Source organism: Hipposideros armiger, unplaced genomic scaffold (genome assembly GCF_001890085.2).
Source record: "Hipposideros armiger isolate ML-2016 unplaced genomic scaffold, ASM189008v1 scaffold_24, whole genome shotgun sequence".
Taxonomy (NCBI): Eukaryota; Metazoa; Chordata; class Mammalia; order Chiroptera; family Hipposideridae; genus Hipposideros; species Hipposideros armiger.
Window position 1 is genome coordinate 3,067,621 of NW_017731374.1, and position 20,225 is coordinate 3,087,845.

General features: G+C 46.6%; 1 protein-coding gene across 5 annotated transcripts in view; it reads right to left on the bottom strand.

Moving 5' to 3' along the window:
* The window catches only part of PTPN3 (protein tyrosine phosphatase non-receptor type 3), a 100,527-nt gene that overhangs the window by 50,925 nt on the left and 29,377 nt on the right, over positions 1 to 20,225 (bottom strand). For 4 of the 5 annotated variants that reach the window (XM_019635852.1, XM_019635854.1, XM_019635855.1 and 1 more), the window contains 6 exons: positions 19,833 to 19,987; positions 14,138 to 14,245; positions 14,019 to 14,061; positions 11,386 to 11,464; positions 6,702 to 6,746; positions 3,192 to 3,244 (listed from right to left, as the gene is read on the bottom strand). In XM_019635852.1, the coding sequence (XP_019491397.1) occupies positions 3,192 to 3,244; positions 6,702 to 6,746; positions 11,386 to 11,464; positions 14,019 to 14,061; positions 14,138 to 14,245; positions 19,833 to 19,970 (466 nt within the window). In that variant the 5' untranslated portion in view covers positions 19,971 to 19,987. Of the gene's footprint in view, positions 1 to 3,191; positions 3,245 to 6,701; positions 6,747 to 11,385; positions 11,465 to 14,018; positions 14,062 to 14,137; positions 14,246 to 19,832; positions 19,988 to 20,225 lie in introns of those variants that run through there. The other variant, XM_019635856.1, reaches the window with a different exon arrangement.

Here is a 20,225-nt window from a genome sequence, read left to right on the forward strand (position 1 = left end):
ATAGAGTTTGTAACAGGCAGTTCTTTTAGAGAGCTTTCTTTTGGGCAGATGTGAAAATACAGTAATGGTTAACACTTGCCATGTGCCAGACACTATTCTAAGAGCTTTACATGTGCTAACTCGTTCATCTTCATTATAACCCTATGAAGTAGATACTGTTACCACCCCCACTTGACAGATGAAGAAGCTGAGGCCTGGAGGGGCTCAAGGTCACGCAGGTGGAAGTGGAAGAGCCCAAGACCCAGGTAATATGGCTTCAGTCTGCGCTCTCACTGACTCGGTTAATAGCAAGAGTCCAATGGTCCAACTACAAAGAGTTTCTAGTTATAGATAACCTTCGCATGTATTATTCGGACCAAGTAGCCATATTGCAAGTTGTCATATCACCATCATCACCTCCATCTTACATGTGAGAAAACCGAGATTCACCTAAGTGGCAAATGGAAAAGCCAGAATTTAAATCAAATCTGACTGCGTCCAAAGCTACGTCCTTTATAGTGTTCCTGCCCCTCAAACCCGAAGCTCTACCTATGAACACCGAGCTTGCTCTGAGATGTCGGGAAGCTTGGTCTCCTCAGCTCATCAGCCTGGCAGAGATGGAGTCCACGAGGTCTAGAGATCAGTAAGAATACAGTTGCCTGGTGACCGTGCCATTTCCCCAATGGATGTGACATGGCTGGGTCTGTTCCAGATGTGCTATGGCTGGGTCTGTTCCAGATATGCTGGAGGGAGGGGGAACTTTCAAAGCCACCCAGGCCCACCACTGTGTAGCCTCTTCTGAGCTTCCCATTGGGGAGAAGGAGGTACAGCCTTTAGGGGAAGGCTAACACTTGGATCTTGTCTTAATTAGTGAGTAGGGTCACTGTTAAAAGTCTCTCTTGGGCAGGCCGAGTGGCGCGATCGTTGGGAACTGGCTTGGGACGCCAGAGGGCCCCGGTTCAGATCCCACATATGAGGGCCAGTGACACTGCCCTCCACAGCTAAGATGCTGAACAATAGCTCAGCCTGGAGCTGGGCTGCCATGGGTCGCCGGCGACGGCATAGGCTGCAGCCCCTGTGGCAGTGGGTTGCCATGGGCTATCGTGTGTAGCCAGCAGCCAGCGTGAGCGGCCAGCAGCCGCAGTGAGCGGCCGTCCAGAAGCCGCCGACTGATCTGCCTCACCCCAGAAGAGGGCAATGATGGTGCCAACTTGGGCCAGTGAAGCAACGTCCTCCACAACTAGACTGAAGAACAAAACGACAGCAACTTGTCTGTTCCCCTTCCCCCAATTCCCCAGCACTGTTCCCATCCCCCAATTCCCCAATAAAAATCTTTAAAAAAACACACACAAAAAAAACAAAAAACATAATGACTTTCAAATTGATACAGAAGACCCTATTATTAAAAAAAAAAAAAAAAGTCTCTCTTCTACTTCCTGGCATCACGCAGGTGGGCAGGTAAGCTGCAGGTCCAGCCACTGTGCTCTTTCACCTCTCCCATTTCTGTTCTTTGCTGCTAGGGGAGTAGGCAGACTTAACCCTTTTGCTGCATTAATTGATTTCAAGTTGTTTTTTTTTCAAAATGTGTCAGAAATCCACAAAAAAAACAAAAAGTTGGTATTTTGACTACTTTATGCATTTAATAACAACAATTTGAGCTGCTTTGTATATAAATGACAAAATTTTTATGTATAAAAATTTCCTATTATTCATTCTTGAAAAACACAAAAAAATATATATATATAAAATATATCTGCTTTCCTAAACTGCCTTTCTGGAAGTTTCCATCCGCAGTCAGCAAATGGAAATATTCATTCAGACATGTCCGACTGTTGCAGCAAAAGGGGTGAGGCCACCCTAAGGAACCTGTCAGCCTCCTCTTGCTGTTTCGCCTCTTCTGAGACCAGGGTAGGCTGAGGAGCTCAGCCGGCACCTGCGCTGTGACCTGACCATCTTGCTCTCATAACTCGCTACCCCGCAATCAGCCAAGATGGCGTGGGGCTTAGGGGAAGGTAGCGGGGCTTTCTTTTTTTTTTAGCTGAGCCATCCTGCCACCTGTTGGCAGCTCAGCGGCAGCTCAGCTTGGGCCGGGCATCGAACTGCTGTTGCTCAGAGCTCAAACTCTTGAGCGAGCCCTTAACTAACTGAGCCACTCGGCCAGCCCATGGGGCTTTCTTAAGTCTTGAGCTAGCATGAAGCTCTACACGAGTTGACTCACTGTATTGGCACCACACAGCTATCTAACTATAAACTGACGCTGCTCCTTCCATCTGGCTGTGCACCCTTTGCACTGTGCACACCCAGCATTTCCCACAGGGCCTGATGTGGAATGTACGCTCAATAAAGTTTTGTTGACTGGAATAAGTAGATTCTTCCTCCGGCTTAAAAAAGCCTTGATGGAAAAATCCATCTGGACTTTCTACCCAATATGGCAGCCACTAGCCACATGTGGCTATTAGCACTTGAAATGTGGCCTAGTGCAAACTGAGATGTGCTGTTAAGTGTAAAATGTGACTGGTTTTCAAAGACTTAGTATAAAAAAAAAAAAAGTAAAATACCTCATTAGTCATTTTTACATCAATTACATTATTAATATTTTTGATAGACTGAGTTTAAATATATTAAAACTAATCTCATCTGTTTCCATTTTACTTTTTTAATATGGTTACTAGAAAATTTAAAATTATATATGCACCTCACATATTTCTATTGAACAGTGCTGCTGTAGACTAACGTACAGTATATATAACCCATTAGCTCTATGGAAGCTCTAAAGATAAATTCCTAAGATCCCAGCAGTGCCTACAGCAGCATCAAGCAAGTAGCAGGAGTGGTCTATAGCCAATTCCATTAACTTACTTAGGTGGGTCTCGGTTTGGGGTCTGTAAGAGGTGACTGGTGGAAATATTTGCCCCATTAAGATTAGTTATGGAGATCAAATCCATTGTGTGAGCAAAGCCTGGGAGAAACCCTCACACCACAGCTCATCTTTTCCCCTTCACCACCCTCCTTAATCCATCATCCTGGAACTGAAGGAGAGTGCAAGTCAGGGTGAGAGTGGAACTGTCTGGACGACCAGAGCTATGCTTGCCCAACAGGATTCCTGGGGAAGAGGGGTAGCGACTCAGACAGTCAGGAAAGGCCAGTGACTTTCTTAATAACGTCGGTCAGAACAATTTGTCCATCTGTAAAACGTTCCCTTTGTGACTTACATTGTACCGCATAGGATGCTAGAACCACTGCTGAGCTAAGAGGGCAGGTCAACCTGTCAGGAGAAAAACATATTAGGAAAGTCACAGGAACCAACAGCCTGAAACACTCATTGATCATTTATATTTTCTTTCTTGAGTTAACCATTAAAACACATCATGAATCATAACAAAGACAACTTCATGACACAACTTAATCTCAAACAGTTAAGATATCTTAAATGTAACATTAAAATTTTTTTAAAAATTAAGAAAACTTTTTCATGTTTAAAATAATATACATTAATACATATACCATGAAGGTCTAAAGTTGGCCAGGGTTTTGGCTGGTCAAGAAAGGCCAGGCTCATATCACTAAGAAGAAAACTGAGAAAATTGTACTCTTAGATCAATGGGCAGCCTTCGTATCTTCCTAGTAAAGATGTGAGACTTTTCGTGGGCTAACTAAATCCCCGAGGTCTACTGGCTCTTTGATTCTTGATTATCCACTTTCTTGAAGGGTGACATCCTTTTAGAAGGGAGAAACAGGAAAGCATTTTGGATTTTGAAACTCCTATGAGATTTAAATTACTTAATTAAATTACAATGACTTAAGATTCCTGCCTCTATTTGCTTTTTGGAAGCTGCCCATCTGTGCAGAGTGGGCTGTCCACCTCTCAGCTTTCCTGTCATCCACTAGCTACCCAGGGACCCAGCTCGGACGCGTTCTTCTTTCCTCTTAAGCTCACTGCCCTACAAACACCCTATTTTTTGCCAATGGATTCATCTGTCTTGGTCACATTTCAAATCCTCTGATTGCTTCTTTTTCTCCCTTCAACCCAGGTTCCATGGACTCCGTAGGAGCCCCGCCAACAGACGGGGAGCAGGGTGGAGGAAAGCATTGGGGAGGAGCTGAAAGCGGCAGCAGAAGTGAGGGCCCGCAGGGTGGGGAGACACAGATTTTAAAGGCATTCTTCCCAGCAACGCCATGGGAAATGGAGAAAACATGCGGTTTCCATGGCAGCCCATGAAGTTCTGAAGAAGTGAGTCACCCACCCCCACCTCTCTGACGAGTCTGGTTGGCCCTTTCTGTCCTGCCGCACTGTGTGTGGGTCCTGTAGCTGCATATGCAGGCAGCCCTCCCTATCTGAGGGGCCCCGACTAGGATTTCCAAATGCTCTCTCCAAGCTTGCAGATACATCTGGGGATACTTACCACCTATTCGTTCATCTGGAGACCCAGAGGGTCCATGGGGAGAGCAAACATCAGCCACTCAGTCTCCTACCAAGATGGGGTTCAGTGAAATCTAAGCCAGTGTCCTTGCTACAGGAATGGGATTTGGGGAATAACTTAGGAGAGAGGCTAAGGGGGTTCAGTATAGATGGAAGAAGAAACAACCCTATGAAGAAGTCAGAAAGAAAAACACTGCCAAAGAATAGTCCAAATACAAATTAAAGAACACTGAAAGCCTGTATTCTACTCTCAGCTCAGCCACTAATGGGCCGTATGTTCCTGACAGACCCTTTTCTTTCTCTCCAGGCTTTAGGATCTCCATCTGTTAGACAAGATCACCCATCTCAGCAGGATGGAGTGATGCCTGGGGTGCTGCCTACCACTGACAGTTCAAACAAGTCAGGACACCATGTGACACCCAGGAGAAACGCTGACTAGACCCACCAAGTCTGTCAAAAGATCCATGGCTGCAAAGAGCCAGATGCCACCCTGCTGAGCACCGGAGAAGCATCTGGAAACAGGAGGCCCTCTCCTCTTGGGAGGTGGTGAGAGCCGCTTGCGGACCTGACGAGGATGCCAGGGATTTAAGCCAGGAAACCTGAGGCCCTCAACAGATTTCTATCGATTCAGATAAAACTGACAAGGAGTAGTTTGTTTGGAGAAGAAAAAAAGAAGATGGCCAACTTGAAATATTTAGAAAGCCAGACCTGAAGGCTCCGGAGTAGGCAGGGGCCTGGCCTTATTGGACCAGCACAGTACAGTGCCTGTCTCTTAACAGGTGCTTGCAAAAATATTTGTGAGAAAAACAAATTAGTGCGCGGGAGAGAGAGTGACAAGTTCCAGAGGGCAGCCTGGACGCAGGAGTGGGGAGGTGGGTCATTTCAATCTAGAGTCGCCCTGGCATGTAAGAACGCTGCCCCGGGAAACGGTGAGCTCCCCGTCGTTGGGAGCGCTCAAGCAGATGCCCAAAGGCCTGTGGGTTGTGCTAGAGAAGGGACTCGTTTTTACCTTAGTGGGAGGATGAGCTAAATTAGAAAATTTCTCTAGTTCTGTGACCGCTAACTAGTCAAAGGTTCTGCCTAAGCTTTCCCCAACAGGCCTCTTGTTTCTAACTGCTTCTCCTTCCCCTCGCCCGATTTCACTGCCATGCCCCCAGATTTCTGGCCTGGACGTCTGCAATAGGCGGCACCTTCCCTTCCATCTAGACGCAAACTCCTCAGGCTCTTGCAGCTTTTTCCTCGTTCACTGACACTTCCTTTGCAGATGCTGCTCTTGCTACATCCTTTCTGCTTAGAAACCTCCAACAGCTTCCTCTAACCGCTGGGTACAAGATTCACATCTAAATTTGACACAAAGAGCCTTTTCTCCCTATTCTCCCGTAAGTTCCCAACATGTGGTTTCCAACTGGGACTGTGGGGGATGGGGTGTCTTCTCACTGCCCAGGGAGATCCAACACCTCATTGGTCTACCAACCCCAATCCTGGCTCACTGCAGCAATCCACAAAGACCTTTCCAGCCCACACCAGCATCTCCTTCGCCTAACACCTTATGACAACTGTGGTCCCCACGGCCCCTATCGGTCCTCATGGCTTCATGGGGTCTTGCCTCACCTCCCCAACCAGACTTCCTAATGGAAGCACACCTCAGGATTCTGAAGACCCTCCTTAGTAGAGCTAACCTGACAGGAAAGAGGGGACAAGGAGAATGGGGAAAGGATGTGGCTGTTGCCACCGTTTACCTGCTGCACTTTCTTTCATAAGCCAAGAGAAAACTCAGGATTTGGGGGAGGTTCAGGGCCCACTGGCCTGGAATCTCGTCTCCCTTCCTGAGCTATTTCACAGATACTTTCCAGCCAGAGAGAGGGTCCTGATACACAAGAAGTGCTAAATCATGTCTTTGAGCAAAAAGTACCCCAGACAGGAAATGAATCATCCACAGGTACTAAGGGGTTCGGGAGTGGGCCTGAAGTAGCCTATCTGCCTTCCTGAAGGAAGTCCATCTTACATTCTGGGCCCCGCCCTCCCTTTAAAGTTTCTCAGGTCTTTACCAGAAAGATAACTGTGCCTTTTGTCATCAAATTGAAACAAGGTAAAATGAGGCTCAGCAATCCTAGCCTCCCTAACTCAAGACCAAGTTCAACACAGACGTCCAAAGCATAATGGCATACAGGATACAGCTTTCAACATCCATTCTTTGTTTACATTGAACATTGTTACCAGAAATGCACGCTCATTCGATTAGAACCAGGAATTTTGCTAATCTGGCAATGGACAGGAAAGAAGAATGCGAAATTCTCATTACCTTCCTTCACAAATATCCGTCTTCAGTTGTAAGAAATACAAATGCCTATGAAACAATTATTTTCATTAATTCATCATACTCAAATTGAAATAAGCAACAATAAATAAATGAATAAATAAATAAATAAATAAATAAGCTGATGAGTCAAGGGCAAGACCTGTACATTTGAAAAACAAAATACATAAAAGCACATTTCTGTCTAAAGCATCAGGGGCTATCTTGTGTTTTGCAAACCTGTTCCTTCAGTAACAGTGGCTCACGTGGCTGCCTACGTCTTGATCGGCAGGGGCGCTCTCCAGCCAGCCTTGTGCCAGCACATGCTCTCCTAGGGACGGCTGGGCAGGGATTGACAGGGTGACGCAGCCTCCCCAGGATCAGCTGGTACCGCTGCCAGTGAGCACCCCGCCCTCAGCCTGGATCTCTCCCATCAGACTTGGGGTATCCAAAAGCACCAGGACCCACAGGCGTTCTGCACAGGCAGCCCCCACACACTGAGGGGCTGCTGTTCTGAACACGACATTTGCACACCCACGTACCCTCTGCATGAAGTTGCTGAAGGGAGGAGGGTCTGTGAAGACATCTCCTTGGCTGGGGTGCAAACACCCATCTGGGTTTTTTCCTGTGTCCCAGGAACTGTGGGTGCTCCAGCAAAAGCATACACATTAGTCAACTACAGGCTGCCAAGGCCTCCAAGCTGGATTCTGCACTTCTCTGTGAGCGATGTCCCTTCAAAACTCAGGACCTGATGTGCAGGCAGAGCTCGTAAGTTCTCACAGGCCCCTCATCATCCTGTGATCCACGGCGCAGTGCAGGCCGGGAAGGGCCCTAGAGAGCATTATATTTAGGGATGCGGCACACAAGCTGACACTTGGCCGCTAGCTCCCACTCTTTTTTAAAGCCTGGATTCAAATGGGATAGACATTCCAGTGTCTGGCCAAGATGACAAAAGGGAAACTTCTTGAAATATAATACAGACACAGCACAAGCGCCCAGGGGCAGGGGAGAGATAATTTTGGCAATTTAAACAAATCAATCTCATTATGCCTTCAAATTTTTATGTTTAAAGGTCAAGGCGCTGGTGTTTTGAGTCATGAATGCTTCACATGATATCACAACTTCCTACCGGCACAGTTCTGGGGCGTGTGTGTGATACTTTATAACTTATTGCCTCATTTCAGCCTCATAATAACTCTGTGAGGTAGGTACCACTATGTCCAATTTTTACAGATGAGGAAACAAATATTCAGATAGGTTACATGAAGGTCAGTTGTGTCTTATTTTAACGTGGACACTCATGCTATGAAAAAAACCTGACTATGCTACAAATTTCTTATGCGTCTAATGGCTGAAAAGCTTAGGAACAATTTCCTAACTCTGCTATTATTACTTTGACTATAATTACCATCAACTACCCTTAATGTGTTGAAGACCAGCACTGAGAGACAGTGTAACACAGATTTACTGATTCACGCTTATTCCATATTGAAACCTCGATATTTTCCACCTACGAGAACATAATCAGTCCTTTCTAGTTTGTTTCTATGTTTATCCAAGCTGACATTCAACCAGAATTAAGTGTTCTCTTAACCTACAATGCTACTGAGAGAAAGGAGAGAAGGGAGAGAATTAGAGATAAGCCGGTAGTAAATCTGGGCTTTCATTGACGAGTCCAGCTAATCGGAGTATCTTCCTAGGGATATAAAGGAGAACATGAACGTGGACATCACCATTCATCAAATGCTACTTTGTCACATATTCAGCAAAGTTTCTGAGTAAACCCCATGACATCACCATAAAGAGATCAGAATAGTGGAATGAGACCCAAACTTAGCAGGCCTCCTAGAAATTTGAAAGGAGCCTCATTTTGAGACTGCCAGTAAATGAAATTGTTTAGAATGATCTAAATTTATCAGAAACAGCAGCTGTGGGGGCTCACAATCAAGGAGACATTTCTTTAGCAGTTAGAATAAAGGAAAGACATTTAGAAGAGATGCGTGGTGTGCCTCTTCTCAGAAATGCAACCATCACTCCTAGAGTGTGCCCCATCCATGAGCTCAACTTCAGAAAAAAAGCAGGGGGCTGCCAGTTAGCTTGGTTAGAGCGTGGTGCTGATAACACCAAGGTTGCCGGTTCTGTCCCCCCAAAGGGCACTGTGAGCTGCGCCCTCCTTAAAAAAAAAAACCTCAAACAGAAAAAAAGCAATGAATGCCTCCTTGCCTGGCTCCTTAGAAAACAACAAATGTTACCTCTGTACTCCTTTTTTGACTCTTAAGAGCTAAATTTCTAAAAGCAAACTTAACTTTTGGACAGGCTACAGAGCCAGGGCTTAATAAGATATGATGTGCCACGAACACAGGCAAAACTCTTCATTTAAGTAAAAAGAAAAGACAAAACTCTCTTTCTCACACACACACACACACACACACACACACACACACACACACACTCACTAACGTGGAAACCTGGCCCAGCTCTACAGGAGCCGCAGGGGGGCTGCTGCCATGGCTCCTGCTGCATGAAGAAAAGCCTGGTGCCCCAATCCCAGGAGGTGACAGCTGTACTCTACACCACACTGGGGATGCCACCCATCTTAAGATGGGAGATGGATGGTGGGGCTGGGTGTCAGCTCTGAACCAGGGAATTTTAGGAGAAACAGACAAACCGAATTTTATCTGGGAGTTAGGTAAAAACAAAAATTTGTCCATTCCTCATCTTGAGCTAAAACCTGGCCCCCTGCAGCCTCTACCTACCGGCCACAATTCTAGCACCGAGCACATCTAATTCCCCCTCTCCCATGACAGCCCGTTGCAGATCTGAAAGCAGTCTCCTCTCCATCCTGAACTCCCCACATTTCCCTCAAATGTCGGGAGGCTGGGTGGGAAGACTCTGCTGGCTCCCAGAGGGAGGGGGCTTCTTTCCTTTCCCATGGGGTATGGAAGTGGGTGCCCAACGAGTAAGAAGGGCTGGAGAGGGGCTCCTGGATGAGGCTGGCCTAGTGGTCCCTTCACTCAGCTGCCTTCTTTGGAGGGCATCACAGGGAGGAGACGGGGTGATGGGTGACAATTTAGGCAGCTTGGGGTTGGAACCTATCAGTTGGTAGTAAGATCAATTTAATGGGCCACAACTGGAATTTTAAAAGGAAATGGAACAGAAAACTTCAGAGTAATTTTGCATTTACTATTGCTTTAAGAAATGTTGGCTTCAGTAATTTATATAGGATACCTGTGTGCTGCATAGTGAATCAAAATATATTTTTACTGTGAGGTTGTGATTTAAAAAACTCACTGGTTAAAATCACACAAGTACACGTGTATCTACATACACATAATATATAACACACATACACACATACATATATATATAATATATATATATGTATATATACACATTATATACATAATCCATCCTGCCATTTTTAAAGCATTCCTTGAACAGAACGTGGTATTTAGTAACAGCCTGAGGAAATGGCCTTGGTCGGGTCACTTCAAACACATATTCTTATAGACCATGTCACCACTTTGTGTCCACTGGCTTATGAAGTGACCTGCTAGGTTGAGTGTTACTACGCTACCCCTTAGTCCACCAGAGAAAATGGCCATTCTGGGGAAAAATTCAAAGCACCGTGCGCATTTCCCATGGTTACCCAATGAGTCACGCTAGACACCTCTTAAGCTGGCTTAGAATTTAACTTCATGGCAAACAGTCAAATCTCCAGCATCTGCTATTGTAGAGGGAAGGTGGGCACAAGAAGGCAAAACAGAGTAACAGGCTAATATTTGGGCTTTAAACATACTGCAAGTTCAAATGTGATCATGTGATTACAACCGAAAAAAAGAAAGGAAAATCCCAGACAGCACTCTGAGTCAAAGTCGCCTTCTCGATGGTGGTCTCACCACCACAATGGGCCAAAATTGGGTTCAACACTCCTGAGCATCCATTGCTTTTTTCCTGGTGGAAGAGCCTCCCTCCCCAAGAAAAACAAAAGTATCAATAATAACAGGGCTTAACTGTTGCCATGGGGGAGGGAAAGCAGACGCATGGCTGAGTTTGCATAGTGTCTGTTCAAACAGAGACAACTTTCCCTTACCAGCCCCCTCCATTCCAAACACTGCTCCCCACCCAGAAAACTCCCGTGCCAGTACAAAACCGGGGCCAGGTGCCAAGCCCTGAGGGGTAAACAACTCCTATGTATCTGGCCCACAGGTTGCCTGCCCCCTGCGGATTCACTGCGGGGAGAAGCCGGCCCAGCTCCTACCAGCGGGGGATCTGATAGAGAAGGCTCAGTTCAGACACCTCTTGTTGTCCTGAAGAGATACTGCGCTACTTGATCCGTGCATGACTGCTTTACAAACTCCTCTTCCAAACCCTGCCTGTATTAGTAGAAAATGGTGTTCTCTGAACACAGGAGCTCAACAGGCAGGAGACCCTGGGGTGGTGGGGGAGGCCGGCGGAGGTGGGTGGGCGCGTGCTGGCAACTGCCCCAAATCAGGAGGCCCAACACGGACACCTAATTAGCCGATTAAAATTTCAATCTGTGCACCCCAGTTTTTACTTGGATCGTAATTGTTGGTGCAGTTATACCCAAATGAAAGTATTTGGCCACAGTGATAAAATAAAGAGTACATTTTTAGAGGTTACTCATTTTTATATACTAAATAGAAAACTTAAAAAAAAATGTTATTACCTGGTTTGTTCTTGCTGCAGTGTGTTGGGATCAGGTATAAAAAATCTTACTCGAAAATGCAGGGTACAGGGGAAACCTCCTACAACATTTTTCAAAAACAAATTAAATTTTCCCTTTAAAAAAAGTCAATGTATGTAAGCTGCTACTCTCCCATAAGTGACACATTTTTCACTACACCACAGGTTTTCCCATCAATAAAAGGATTCATTTCAAAAAAGGAGTGCGTTAAGTTAACTGACTGTTCAGAAATCTCCACTTCTACAGGAAGTAAAATATTTTTGCAACATCAGCATAGAATAAGGTATTATCTACTTCCTATTACATGTGTAACTTCAGGATACGTTCAAACAGTGCACTCCGTTATCTGTATCAGGAATTTAAAAAATCCTTACATCAGCAGGTTACACAAACCTTACAAAGAAACACTATCTCACATATACAGCGATTTTAAACTTTTCAAACATTTTCACGTACTTTCTTGAATTTAAACACTGCCAGGACTATAAGTAGGCTAGGCTGCTACTGATAGCACCCTTTTACAGATAAGCCAACAGGCTTAGAGATGTAAGTGACCTGCCTTAGGTCACCTAGCTGATGACAAAACCAAGAATTTTAGCACAGGGGTTTCTGATTCTGCTATGCCACATTTCAACATCATTTTTACACTGGAAAACATGTTATGCTTTTAATGCAAAGTGAATTCCAAAAGTGATTAATATACTAGCAAATATTACATAATTAACACATGCAAATATGGCTTTATGCAACAATCCCAAGAGTCAATCCGCTTGTATGGATAAAATTAGCCCGTTTCTTTTGCTAGGTATGGCAGCAGCAGCAGATTAGATTGTGTTGCTAAGATCCGTGCCCATCTTCATGTCAATTTCACCCCACTCTCCATTACTCGGTAAATATTCACTGGCCCTAAGTGCCCAGCACTTCTTGCTCTCTGAAACTCAAGCCATCCTGCTGCCTTACTTCATCCTGGGCCTCACTTCCCGCTCTCTTTAATACCTTGTCTTTCTCTGGCTTGTGTCAAAGACTTTGATTGGTGTGTGTGCACCTATGAATGTACTTCTGAACAGGTGTCTGGGAACCAGAGTGGGTGGTGCTGTACCTCTGGGTGCTGGCTGACCACCTACATCAGGGGATAGCTAGGTCCTCCCATTGCCCTGGGATGCCCTTTCGACTCCCCGCCCCTCCCTGTAAGTTGTCACTGTGTGTCTCAGGCATGCCTCCACGTCTTTCTTGTCCTCCTCCGTGCACCCAGGGCATCCTGTCATGTGCTCAGAGCTATCCTAGTCCCCTCTCTCCCCTTTTCAATGTCCCCACACTTGGTTGTGAGCTCCTTGAGGGCAGGGTCCAAATCTTATCTGCACCAGATTCCCAGAGTTGAGCCCAGGGTCTTGCCCAAGTCTGAGCTCAGGGCTGAATGAATGAGTTGGTAAGAGAATGAATGACACCTATCCATGCTGTGTGCACTTACCCCTCTGTGAATTCAAAGGGGGACAAGCAGTTATCTGCATAACAGCTCTGTGGCTCCCCATGGGCATTTCTGAATGCCAAGGACACAACTCATGGGAGGTACGGATCTGAGGCTCTGGCTCCAGGGGAGAGCAGCCATGGGCTCAGGGCCAGGGCGATGTGTCTCCACTCCTTCCCGTCTGAGGACTGGGGATGTGGCATATGTGTGTGCACATTTTTGTGTACAAATCCACCTGTCCTCACCCCTCGGCCACTCACTGGCTACCTCCTGTGGGGAGGGCACTGTGAAGAGTGCAGAGAGGATGTGACAAGGGCCCTCACTGTGCAAAACTGCAAGCTCCTTGAGAAAGACAGGCAGAAAACTATAAGATGAAGGGGACAGTGTTCCAAGGCACAGAGAAGATGATGGTAAATGTAAGGGAGGGGGAGGGTGTCGCGGCTGCCAGCAGGGGAGGAGGTGGGATCTGAGTGACTCTGAAGAACAGCAAGGTGTGGCTATAAGGAAGCGGGAGGGGGGCAAAGCACTCCCAACAGAGGGAACAGAATGGGGGAAGGCACAGAGGAATATGTGCGGCCCAGCAGGTCAACCAGGTTTGTATGGGGCATAAAATGCATAAAGGGGGGAAAGGCTGTGACATTGGAAAACCAGGCTGAGAACAGACCCGGGCGGAAGGTGGGGTGAGATGTGGCTAGAAAGGCCACCTCACTGCGGTTAACCTGTCCTGGGACTGATGGTTGATGAGCTGTACGTTATATGTGTGATATCACCTACCTAGTGATTGGAATTGTGCTGCTGGAAAGGACTAGAGGTGTGTGTGTGTCCGTCTCTCTCTCCCACCCTCTCACGCTGGGCTACGAAAGGCCATCCTTCTGACCTCGTAAAAAGAAAGTGGGTTCCCCAGCTCTTGGCTGCCTTCTTTCACCTTTCCCTTTCTTGCTAACAGCTGGTGAGGACCCTTGGGGGCTGGTCTGGAAGCATCTCTGCTCATTTAGAAATCAGACAGGGAGAGGTCGGCTCCCTCACGTCACCTGAACCACCTCGAGTCCAGGTACCCAATGTTATAGGCACAGTGGCGATCAGAGAAGAGAAACGGGCCATGATACATACACTAACGCCCAGGGTTCAGCTGAAACGAGGTCACACCCACCTTTCAACTGCTTCCTGATGGGCTTGTTTGACTCCAGCCATCTCTGTTGGGTAAGAAAACATAAGATGTAAAACCAAACTGTGCAGGAGTCCAGCACGTCTTACAGGGGCGGTACTCACGGAAGAGTCCACGGATTCATCGCCATGCTGCAAACCAAAATATTCCTTTTCGGTTACGCCCAGATGGTTGTATGCCATATCCAGAAGAACTTGACCGGTATCTTGCTTCTAGAAAAGAAAAAAAAAAATGTCGAGTGAGCCAAATTTTAAAATGAATTAATAACTGGCAATTCAAGTCTTTATTGTAGGGGAAAAGGAGTTAAAACATTCATGGAGATTTTATGCGCACACATATACCACAGTAAGAAACACGTTGATAAATTTTAAGTTAAGGAGCCACATGGTACATATGGGAAGCAGGACTAAGAAAAACGACATCAATATGACTCAAAACAGTATAGTTTCATTTAATTTTCTAAGACTTCCTTCCCCTTAGCTGAGATTCCCAAGTGATGATGTCTAAATTGGGAAACTCAGATATGACAGTGAGAGCAAATACCGTGACTGCCCGTGGGTTATGCACAGCACGATGCTAACCCCACGTGGGTTTCTGTTGGCTCCTTGGGAACCATGGAAGGGCACACAGGGAAGAAAAAAAAACCTCTCTAATAGCCACATGAAGGAAGAGGGCTGAGAACACTCAAATGCCACCCAAAATATCCTCAGAGTGACTTAGCATGTGACACCCTGGGGGATTATCTGCCTCACTGCTCCTCGTCATCTGAAGTGAGAAGCCAGTGGGGACTTTCAACCACACTTCACATCCAGAGCAGGACTCAGCCACCTTCACCACTCAGAGCTGATGGAGCAGGCACGCTGCTGGGAACGGGGACAGAGCCATAATAAGCGTGCCTTCCTGTCCTCCCAGAGAGGCCAGCCGCGGAAGCAGCAACAGTGTGTCAAATGCTGTCAAGTGCCGGGAAACGTGCTCAGGGTACAGTAAACACAAATGGCCAACTCAACCTGGGGACAAGTGGAGACAGCCCCCGACCTGGGTCTGGGAGGATGACAGGGCTGAGTGACACCCCTTCCTCCAGTGGCAGGAGCTAAGAAAAGCCATTGCAAGCAGACACAAAGGCAGCGGGGTGGGAAACAGCGCGCTGTGCTTGGGAAATCCAAGTGCTACTTTAACAGGCTGACTTCCCAGGAACCCTTTGAACCAAACCATTTAACTTAAGGACAATATGAATGAGAAACAGGCCACATATAGAACAAGGAAAGGCAGCTCTTTTTCTGAGTGCAGACAATGTACCTGAAAATAGGTCACAGTGACCAGGAGAAGGACATTAGGTAACTGTCAGGCCCCTCCTGCAGCCTCTCCTTTGACATGGTCCCATATTATCTAGTCTGAAGTGTGGGAACACGAGACAGGCCATTTCCCGAACACATCCCCTTTTCCTGCCTACGGGCCCTGTACCTCCTACCTCCTCTGCCCAGGACATCGCCATCACAGAAGAATCGTGACAGTGTGGACAAGATGATCCGGTCCACGTATTCTGAATTATGAGATACTCTCCCTCTAAATTATGACATACTCTCTTGGCCATAGCTATCTGCTCCCCTTGTTGACATTATTTATATGATGTTATACTTAATATATATTAACACTTATAATCTATTAAATATCTACCAGGAGCCAGACAGGGTACTATATGCACTTTTCATACATGATCCCTCATCTCTGTGGCAACTTTGCAAAGTCGACATCACCATCCGCTTTGCTGAGGAGCAAACAGGGGCCCTGGGAAGCTCCGTGCCTTGTGCCATCAGCCTGACTCAGGCCCGTCTAATGCCAATGCCTGCACGTTCCCGCTACTCTGCATCTCCCTTCTCAGAGTGCATAACTCACCCATTCCAGTATCTACTCTGCACAACTCACCCAGTTCTCAAAAGAAATTGAAATATAATAAAGGACGCATTTATAATAAGCACAAGCCTCCCACCCAGTCCTCACCCTGTAAGAGGCCACCTTTGCTAAACCAGGTCACTGTTAGTGACTGGCTTGCTCCCTGGGCTGGGCTAAGGACACCTGATGTGCAGGCCAGCTTCTCTGGTGATGCCTGTTCCTGGTCAAAACACAGTCCAGGCTAAAGCGTCTGAATGAGGCAGTGCAAACAATCCCCATGAGTAGAAAAATATAAAGCAACGGAGGTTCAAAGTTGCTACCAGGCCCTCAAATTCAAGTTCAATGTGAGTTAGTTTTGACCAGGTTGCTGGAAACAAGGAAGCAGCACTGGAAGCAGCACAGGCAGCAGCATGACAGTAAGAAAGATACTCCCAACCCAATGACTGGGTGCCCGCTGGACGCCAGGCTCTGCCCTGAGGCTGTGTACGACTGTCACTCTGGGTGGGTGCTCACCTTGTTCCGGTTTACAAGGCTCAGCACTCCTCCTTAAAACACACGCTCACCTGGGACCCCCAGGCTCTCGCTCTTGGTCCCCTTCCCTCCCTGGACAGCCCTCCTGCATCCCGTTTCATGCTTGTTCCTCATCTCTCCCACCATTAAATACCACATCTGGGTTGTCTTTTGTCTACTCACTTCTCAGGTGCTCTCATCCAGTTTCACAGCTTGAAATACCATCTCTACCCTGGTAACACCCACATGCGTATCCCAACCTAGACCTTCTCTTCAACTCCCGACTTGTATATCTAATACCATTTCTACGTTTCTACGTAGGTAACAGGCATCTCAAATTCAACACGTCCAAAACAGAACTGGTTACTTCTCCTCTCGCAGACTTTCCCATCTCCATAAATTGCAACTCTGTCTGCCGATCGCTCAGGCCAAAAACTTGAGTCACTTAGAGCTTCTTCCACGTCTGAAATTCCATCTATCAGCAAATCCCATTTGCTGCCCCTTCAAAATACTTGCAGGCTTGGCTTACTCAGCCCCCTCCACACGACCACACTATCCAGTTATCATCTCTCCCCTGGATTGTTATGATAGTCTCTTAGCCCTTGGCCCCAGTCTACTGTCGACAGAGCGTCCAGAGTGATGCCTGAGTCAGATCATGTCGGGTCTGTGCCCAAACTACCAATGCTTTGTGCCTCACTCAGAGTCAGTCAGTGCCCTCAGAATGGCCTACAAGGCTCTACACATCCCCACCTTGACACCTGTTAATCCTCTGACCTTATCTCTTGCTCTTCTCCTCCTTGCTCATTCCACCCCAGACACACTGCCTTCCATGCTGTCCTGTAACCACACTAACCGGGACTCTGCCTCGGGGCCTTTGCACTGCTGTTTCTTCTACCTGGAATGTGTGTCCTCCGGGGAACTACAGGGTTCTTTCCCTCACTTCCTTTAGATGATGTCTTCCCTGATCACTTCTGTAAAATGACAACCCCACCCCTGTCCTTTCCTGGCACTCTGCATCTAGCTTTATTTTTCTTCTAAGCATATAACACCACTGACATGGTATACATTTGCTTATGGTCCATTTCCTCTTCTAGGAAGTAAGCTTTGTAAGGGCAGGGATGTTGCTCTATTTTGTTCACTGCTGTATTATTTGTACCCAGAACAAAGCCTGGCACATAGTAGGTGCTCAGTAAACATTTGTTAAATAAACATTCATATTCTTGTCAGGAGGAAGATATACAGCTGAAGAATAACTCCAGGCTGACGACATACGTTTCAGCAAAGGAGTCAGATATAAACTAAGCTGTCAGTTTACAACATCTGGAAGAAAGGTTTGTGCCCTTTGCAAAGCTGGTTCAGTAACAAAATCCTACAGATAACAATGTTAGAGAGGTATTAGGATATAGGACAAAGCTCAGTGAACCAAAGCTGTTGCCTTTTGAGGGAACTATGTATAACCTTAACAAAAAGTCCCTAAATCAGTGGTTCTCCAAACTGCAATGTGCATCGAGATTGCATGCGGAGCCATTAAAATGCAGATTGTCAGGCCACAGAGAGTATGTTTCAAAATACCCAGGTAGGACAAAGGATGTCTATTTCTCACATGCATCTGGAGCAGCGGTTCTCAACCTTCCTAATGCCGCGACCCCTTAATACAGTTCCTCATGTTGTGGTGACCCCCAACCATAAAATTATTTTCGTTGCTACTCTATAACTGTAATTTTGCTACTGTTATGAATCGTAATGTAAATATCTTTTTGTTTTCCGATGGTCTTAGGCGACCCAAAGGGGTCGCGACCCACAGGTTGAGAACCACTGATCTAGAGGGTTTTGATGCACTCTAAGAAATACTTACAAGGGCTGTGCTGCAAAGAGTGGGGGCAGTGAGCCATAAAAGACTGTTTAAATTTTAATTAATTAAAAAATAAAATAAATTTAGTTCTTCCAGTGTACTAGCCACATTTCAAGTGGTCAGCAGCCACATGTGGCTGATGGCTCCTGCACTGGCTAGTGCAGATATAGAGCATTTCCCAGCACTGCAGCAAGTTCTGGACAGCGCTGCCCTAGAGGGTGGTTTTCCCCACACTGGCTTGAGAAGTAGGTCACGAGTCTGTGTTATTTAGGCTCTAGACACACCTAACCAGACAATTACATTCCCTTGCTGGGGTTTGTCCTTCTACAACAATGCTGCCCACCCACAAAAGAACAGGGCCCTGACCTTAGGGAGCAGTCCTGGGTAGCTGTGGAAGTGGACGGAGGGTTGGGAAAAAGTTGAGGAATGTCTGTCTCTACCGTCCATTTCCACTCTGCCAGGCGTGGGGCCCAAACTCCCACGTGCTTAGTGGTTGGCCGCATCTTGTCCCCTGAAGGCAGGTGCCCCCGACCAAGGCACCTGGCAATGAATGGTCCTATCCCTGGACTGGGAAGGAGAGACAGCATCCTCCACTCTGTGGCTGTATGCAAACTGCTCTCTCCCCTGGCCTGCCCAGCCATCAAGGTCCACAGTGACCTGGGCTCAGCAGGAAGCAAACGTATGGGTGGGGCAGGAGACGCAGGGGTCAGTTTTTGTTATCCTTTAAATTCTATGGCCCTTTATCACCCCCTCGTCTGCATTATTCTCTCATCCCCCCATCTTCTCTGACACCTTTCTTTGCACATTGAATTTTCCAGACTGGCAGATGCTGGCAGCCAGCCCAGAGCTGGGGTTGACCCCTTTAGGGCTGGCCAGAGGATGGGACAGGCAGATCCTGAGGCCACGTGGTAACTGGGGTGGGGTGGGGCAGCAGGGACTGCCGCTGTTTAAGCCTCTTACTGCTGGACTAGGACACTGGAGACCTCATTCCTAACCCTGCCTCTGCCATGGACTTGAAGCTTCTCCAGAAGCCAGGCCCTCCCTGAGCCCTGCCACCTGTAGGCTAACCGTCTCACTACCCTCCAGCTGGGACCCACCCACGTGCACATTTAATGAGCACCTGCTGTGTGCCCAGCCCTGTGCCAGGCACAGGGGAAACGACACGTCCTGTCCTCCAGGAGCTCACAGTTAAAGAGCAACATATAACCTAAAAATTACAATTACTGTTAATGCAATGTGATATGGACTCTAACAAAGCATATAAAGGCACCATTATTGGAGAACTAGCTCAGGAAGCTGACACAGACTGAACGGAAGTAACATCTAAGAATCACACAAGTTCACATCACAAACGAGAGGAAAAAGGACACTCCGGGTGAGGCGAGAACATAGACAAAGCTTTTAAGGGTATTTCCATTCCAATCTCAACGTACAAGGTCTGCGATCTCAAGCTTTAATTTTAAAATAATTGTTTCATCTTAAAAACCAAAAGGAAAGTTATGTCTTAGAGGCATGAACTCAGAAAAAATTAAATTTGGAGAACTTACATTAACTTTAAAAGTCTGTACCAAGCCATCTAAAAAGCGGATGCTGCAGACGACTTCCGATCGAGTTTTCTCTTTGGGTAATTCTGAGGTGCGTATGTTATTAATTCTTCCACCCAACGCACGTAATCGGGAGGTCATAACTATCGTTGAATAAGCTGTAACAGAAGATAGACCTGTTAGCTGTCTGATATGCAAACTGCCAGTTACATATGAACACACTTCATAGCCTACCTACCACTTTACCTGTCTGCTTTGATCTTCACAGTACTGTCTGAGGATCTCACAGATAATGAGAACTAGATAACAGACCATGTTTCTGTTTTGAGTTTTGAATTCTAAGCTCTAAGCAAAATTTACTGTTCAGTTATAATATGTTCATCAAATTACATGGCT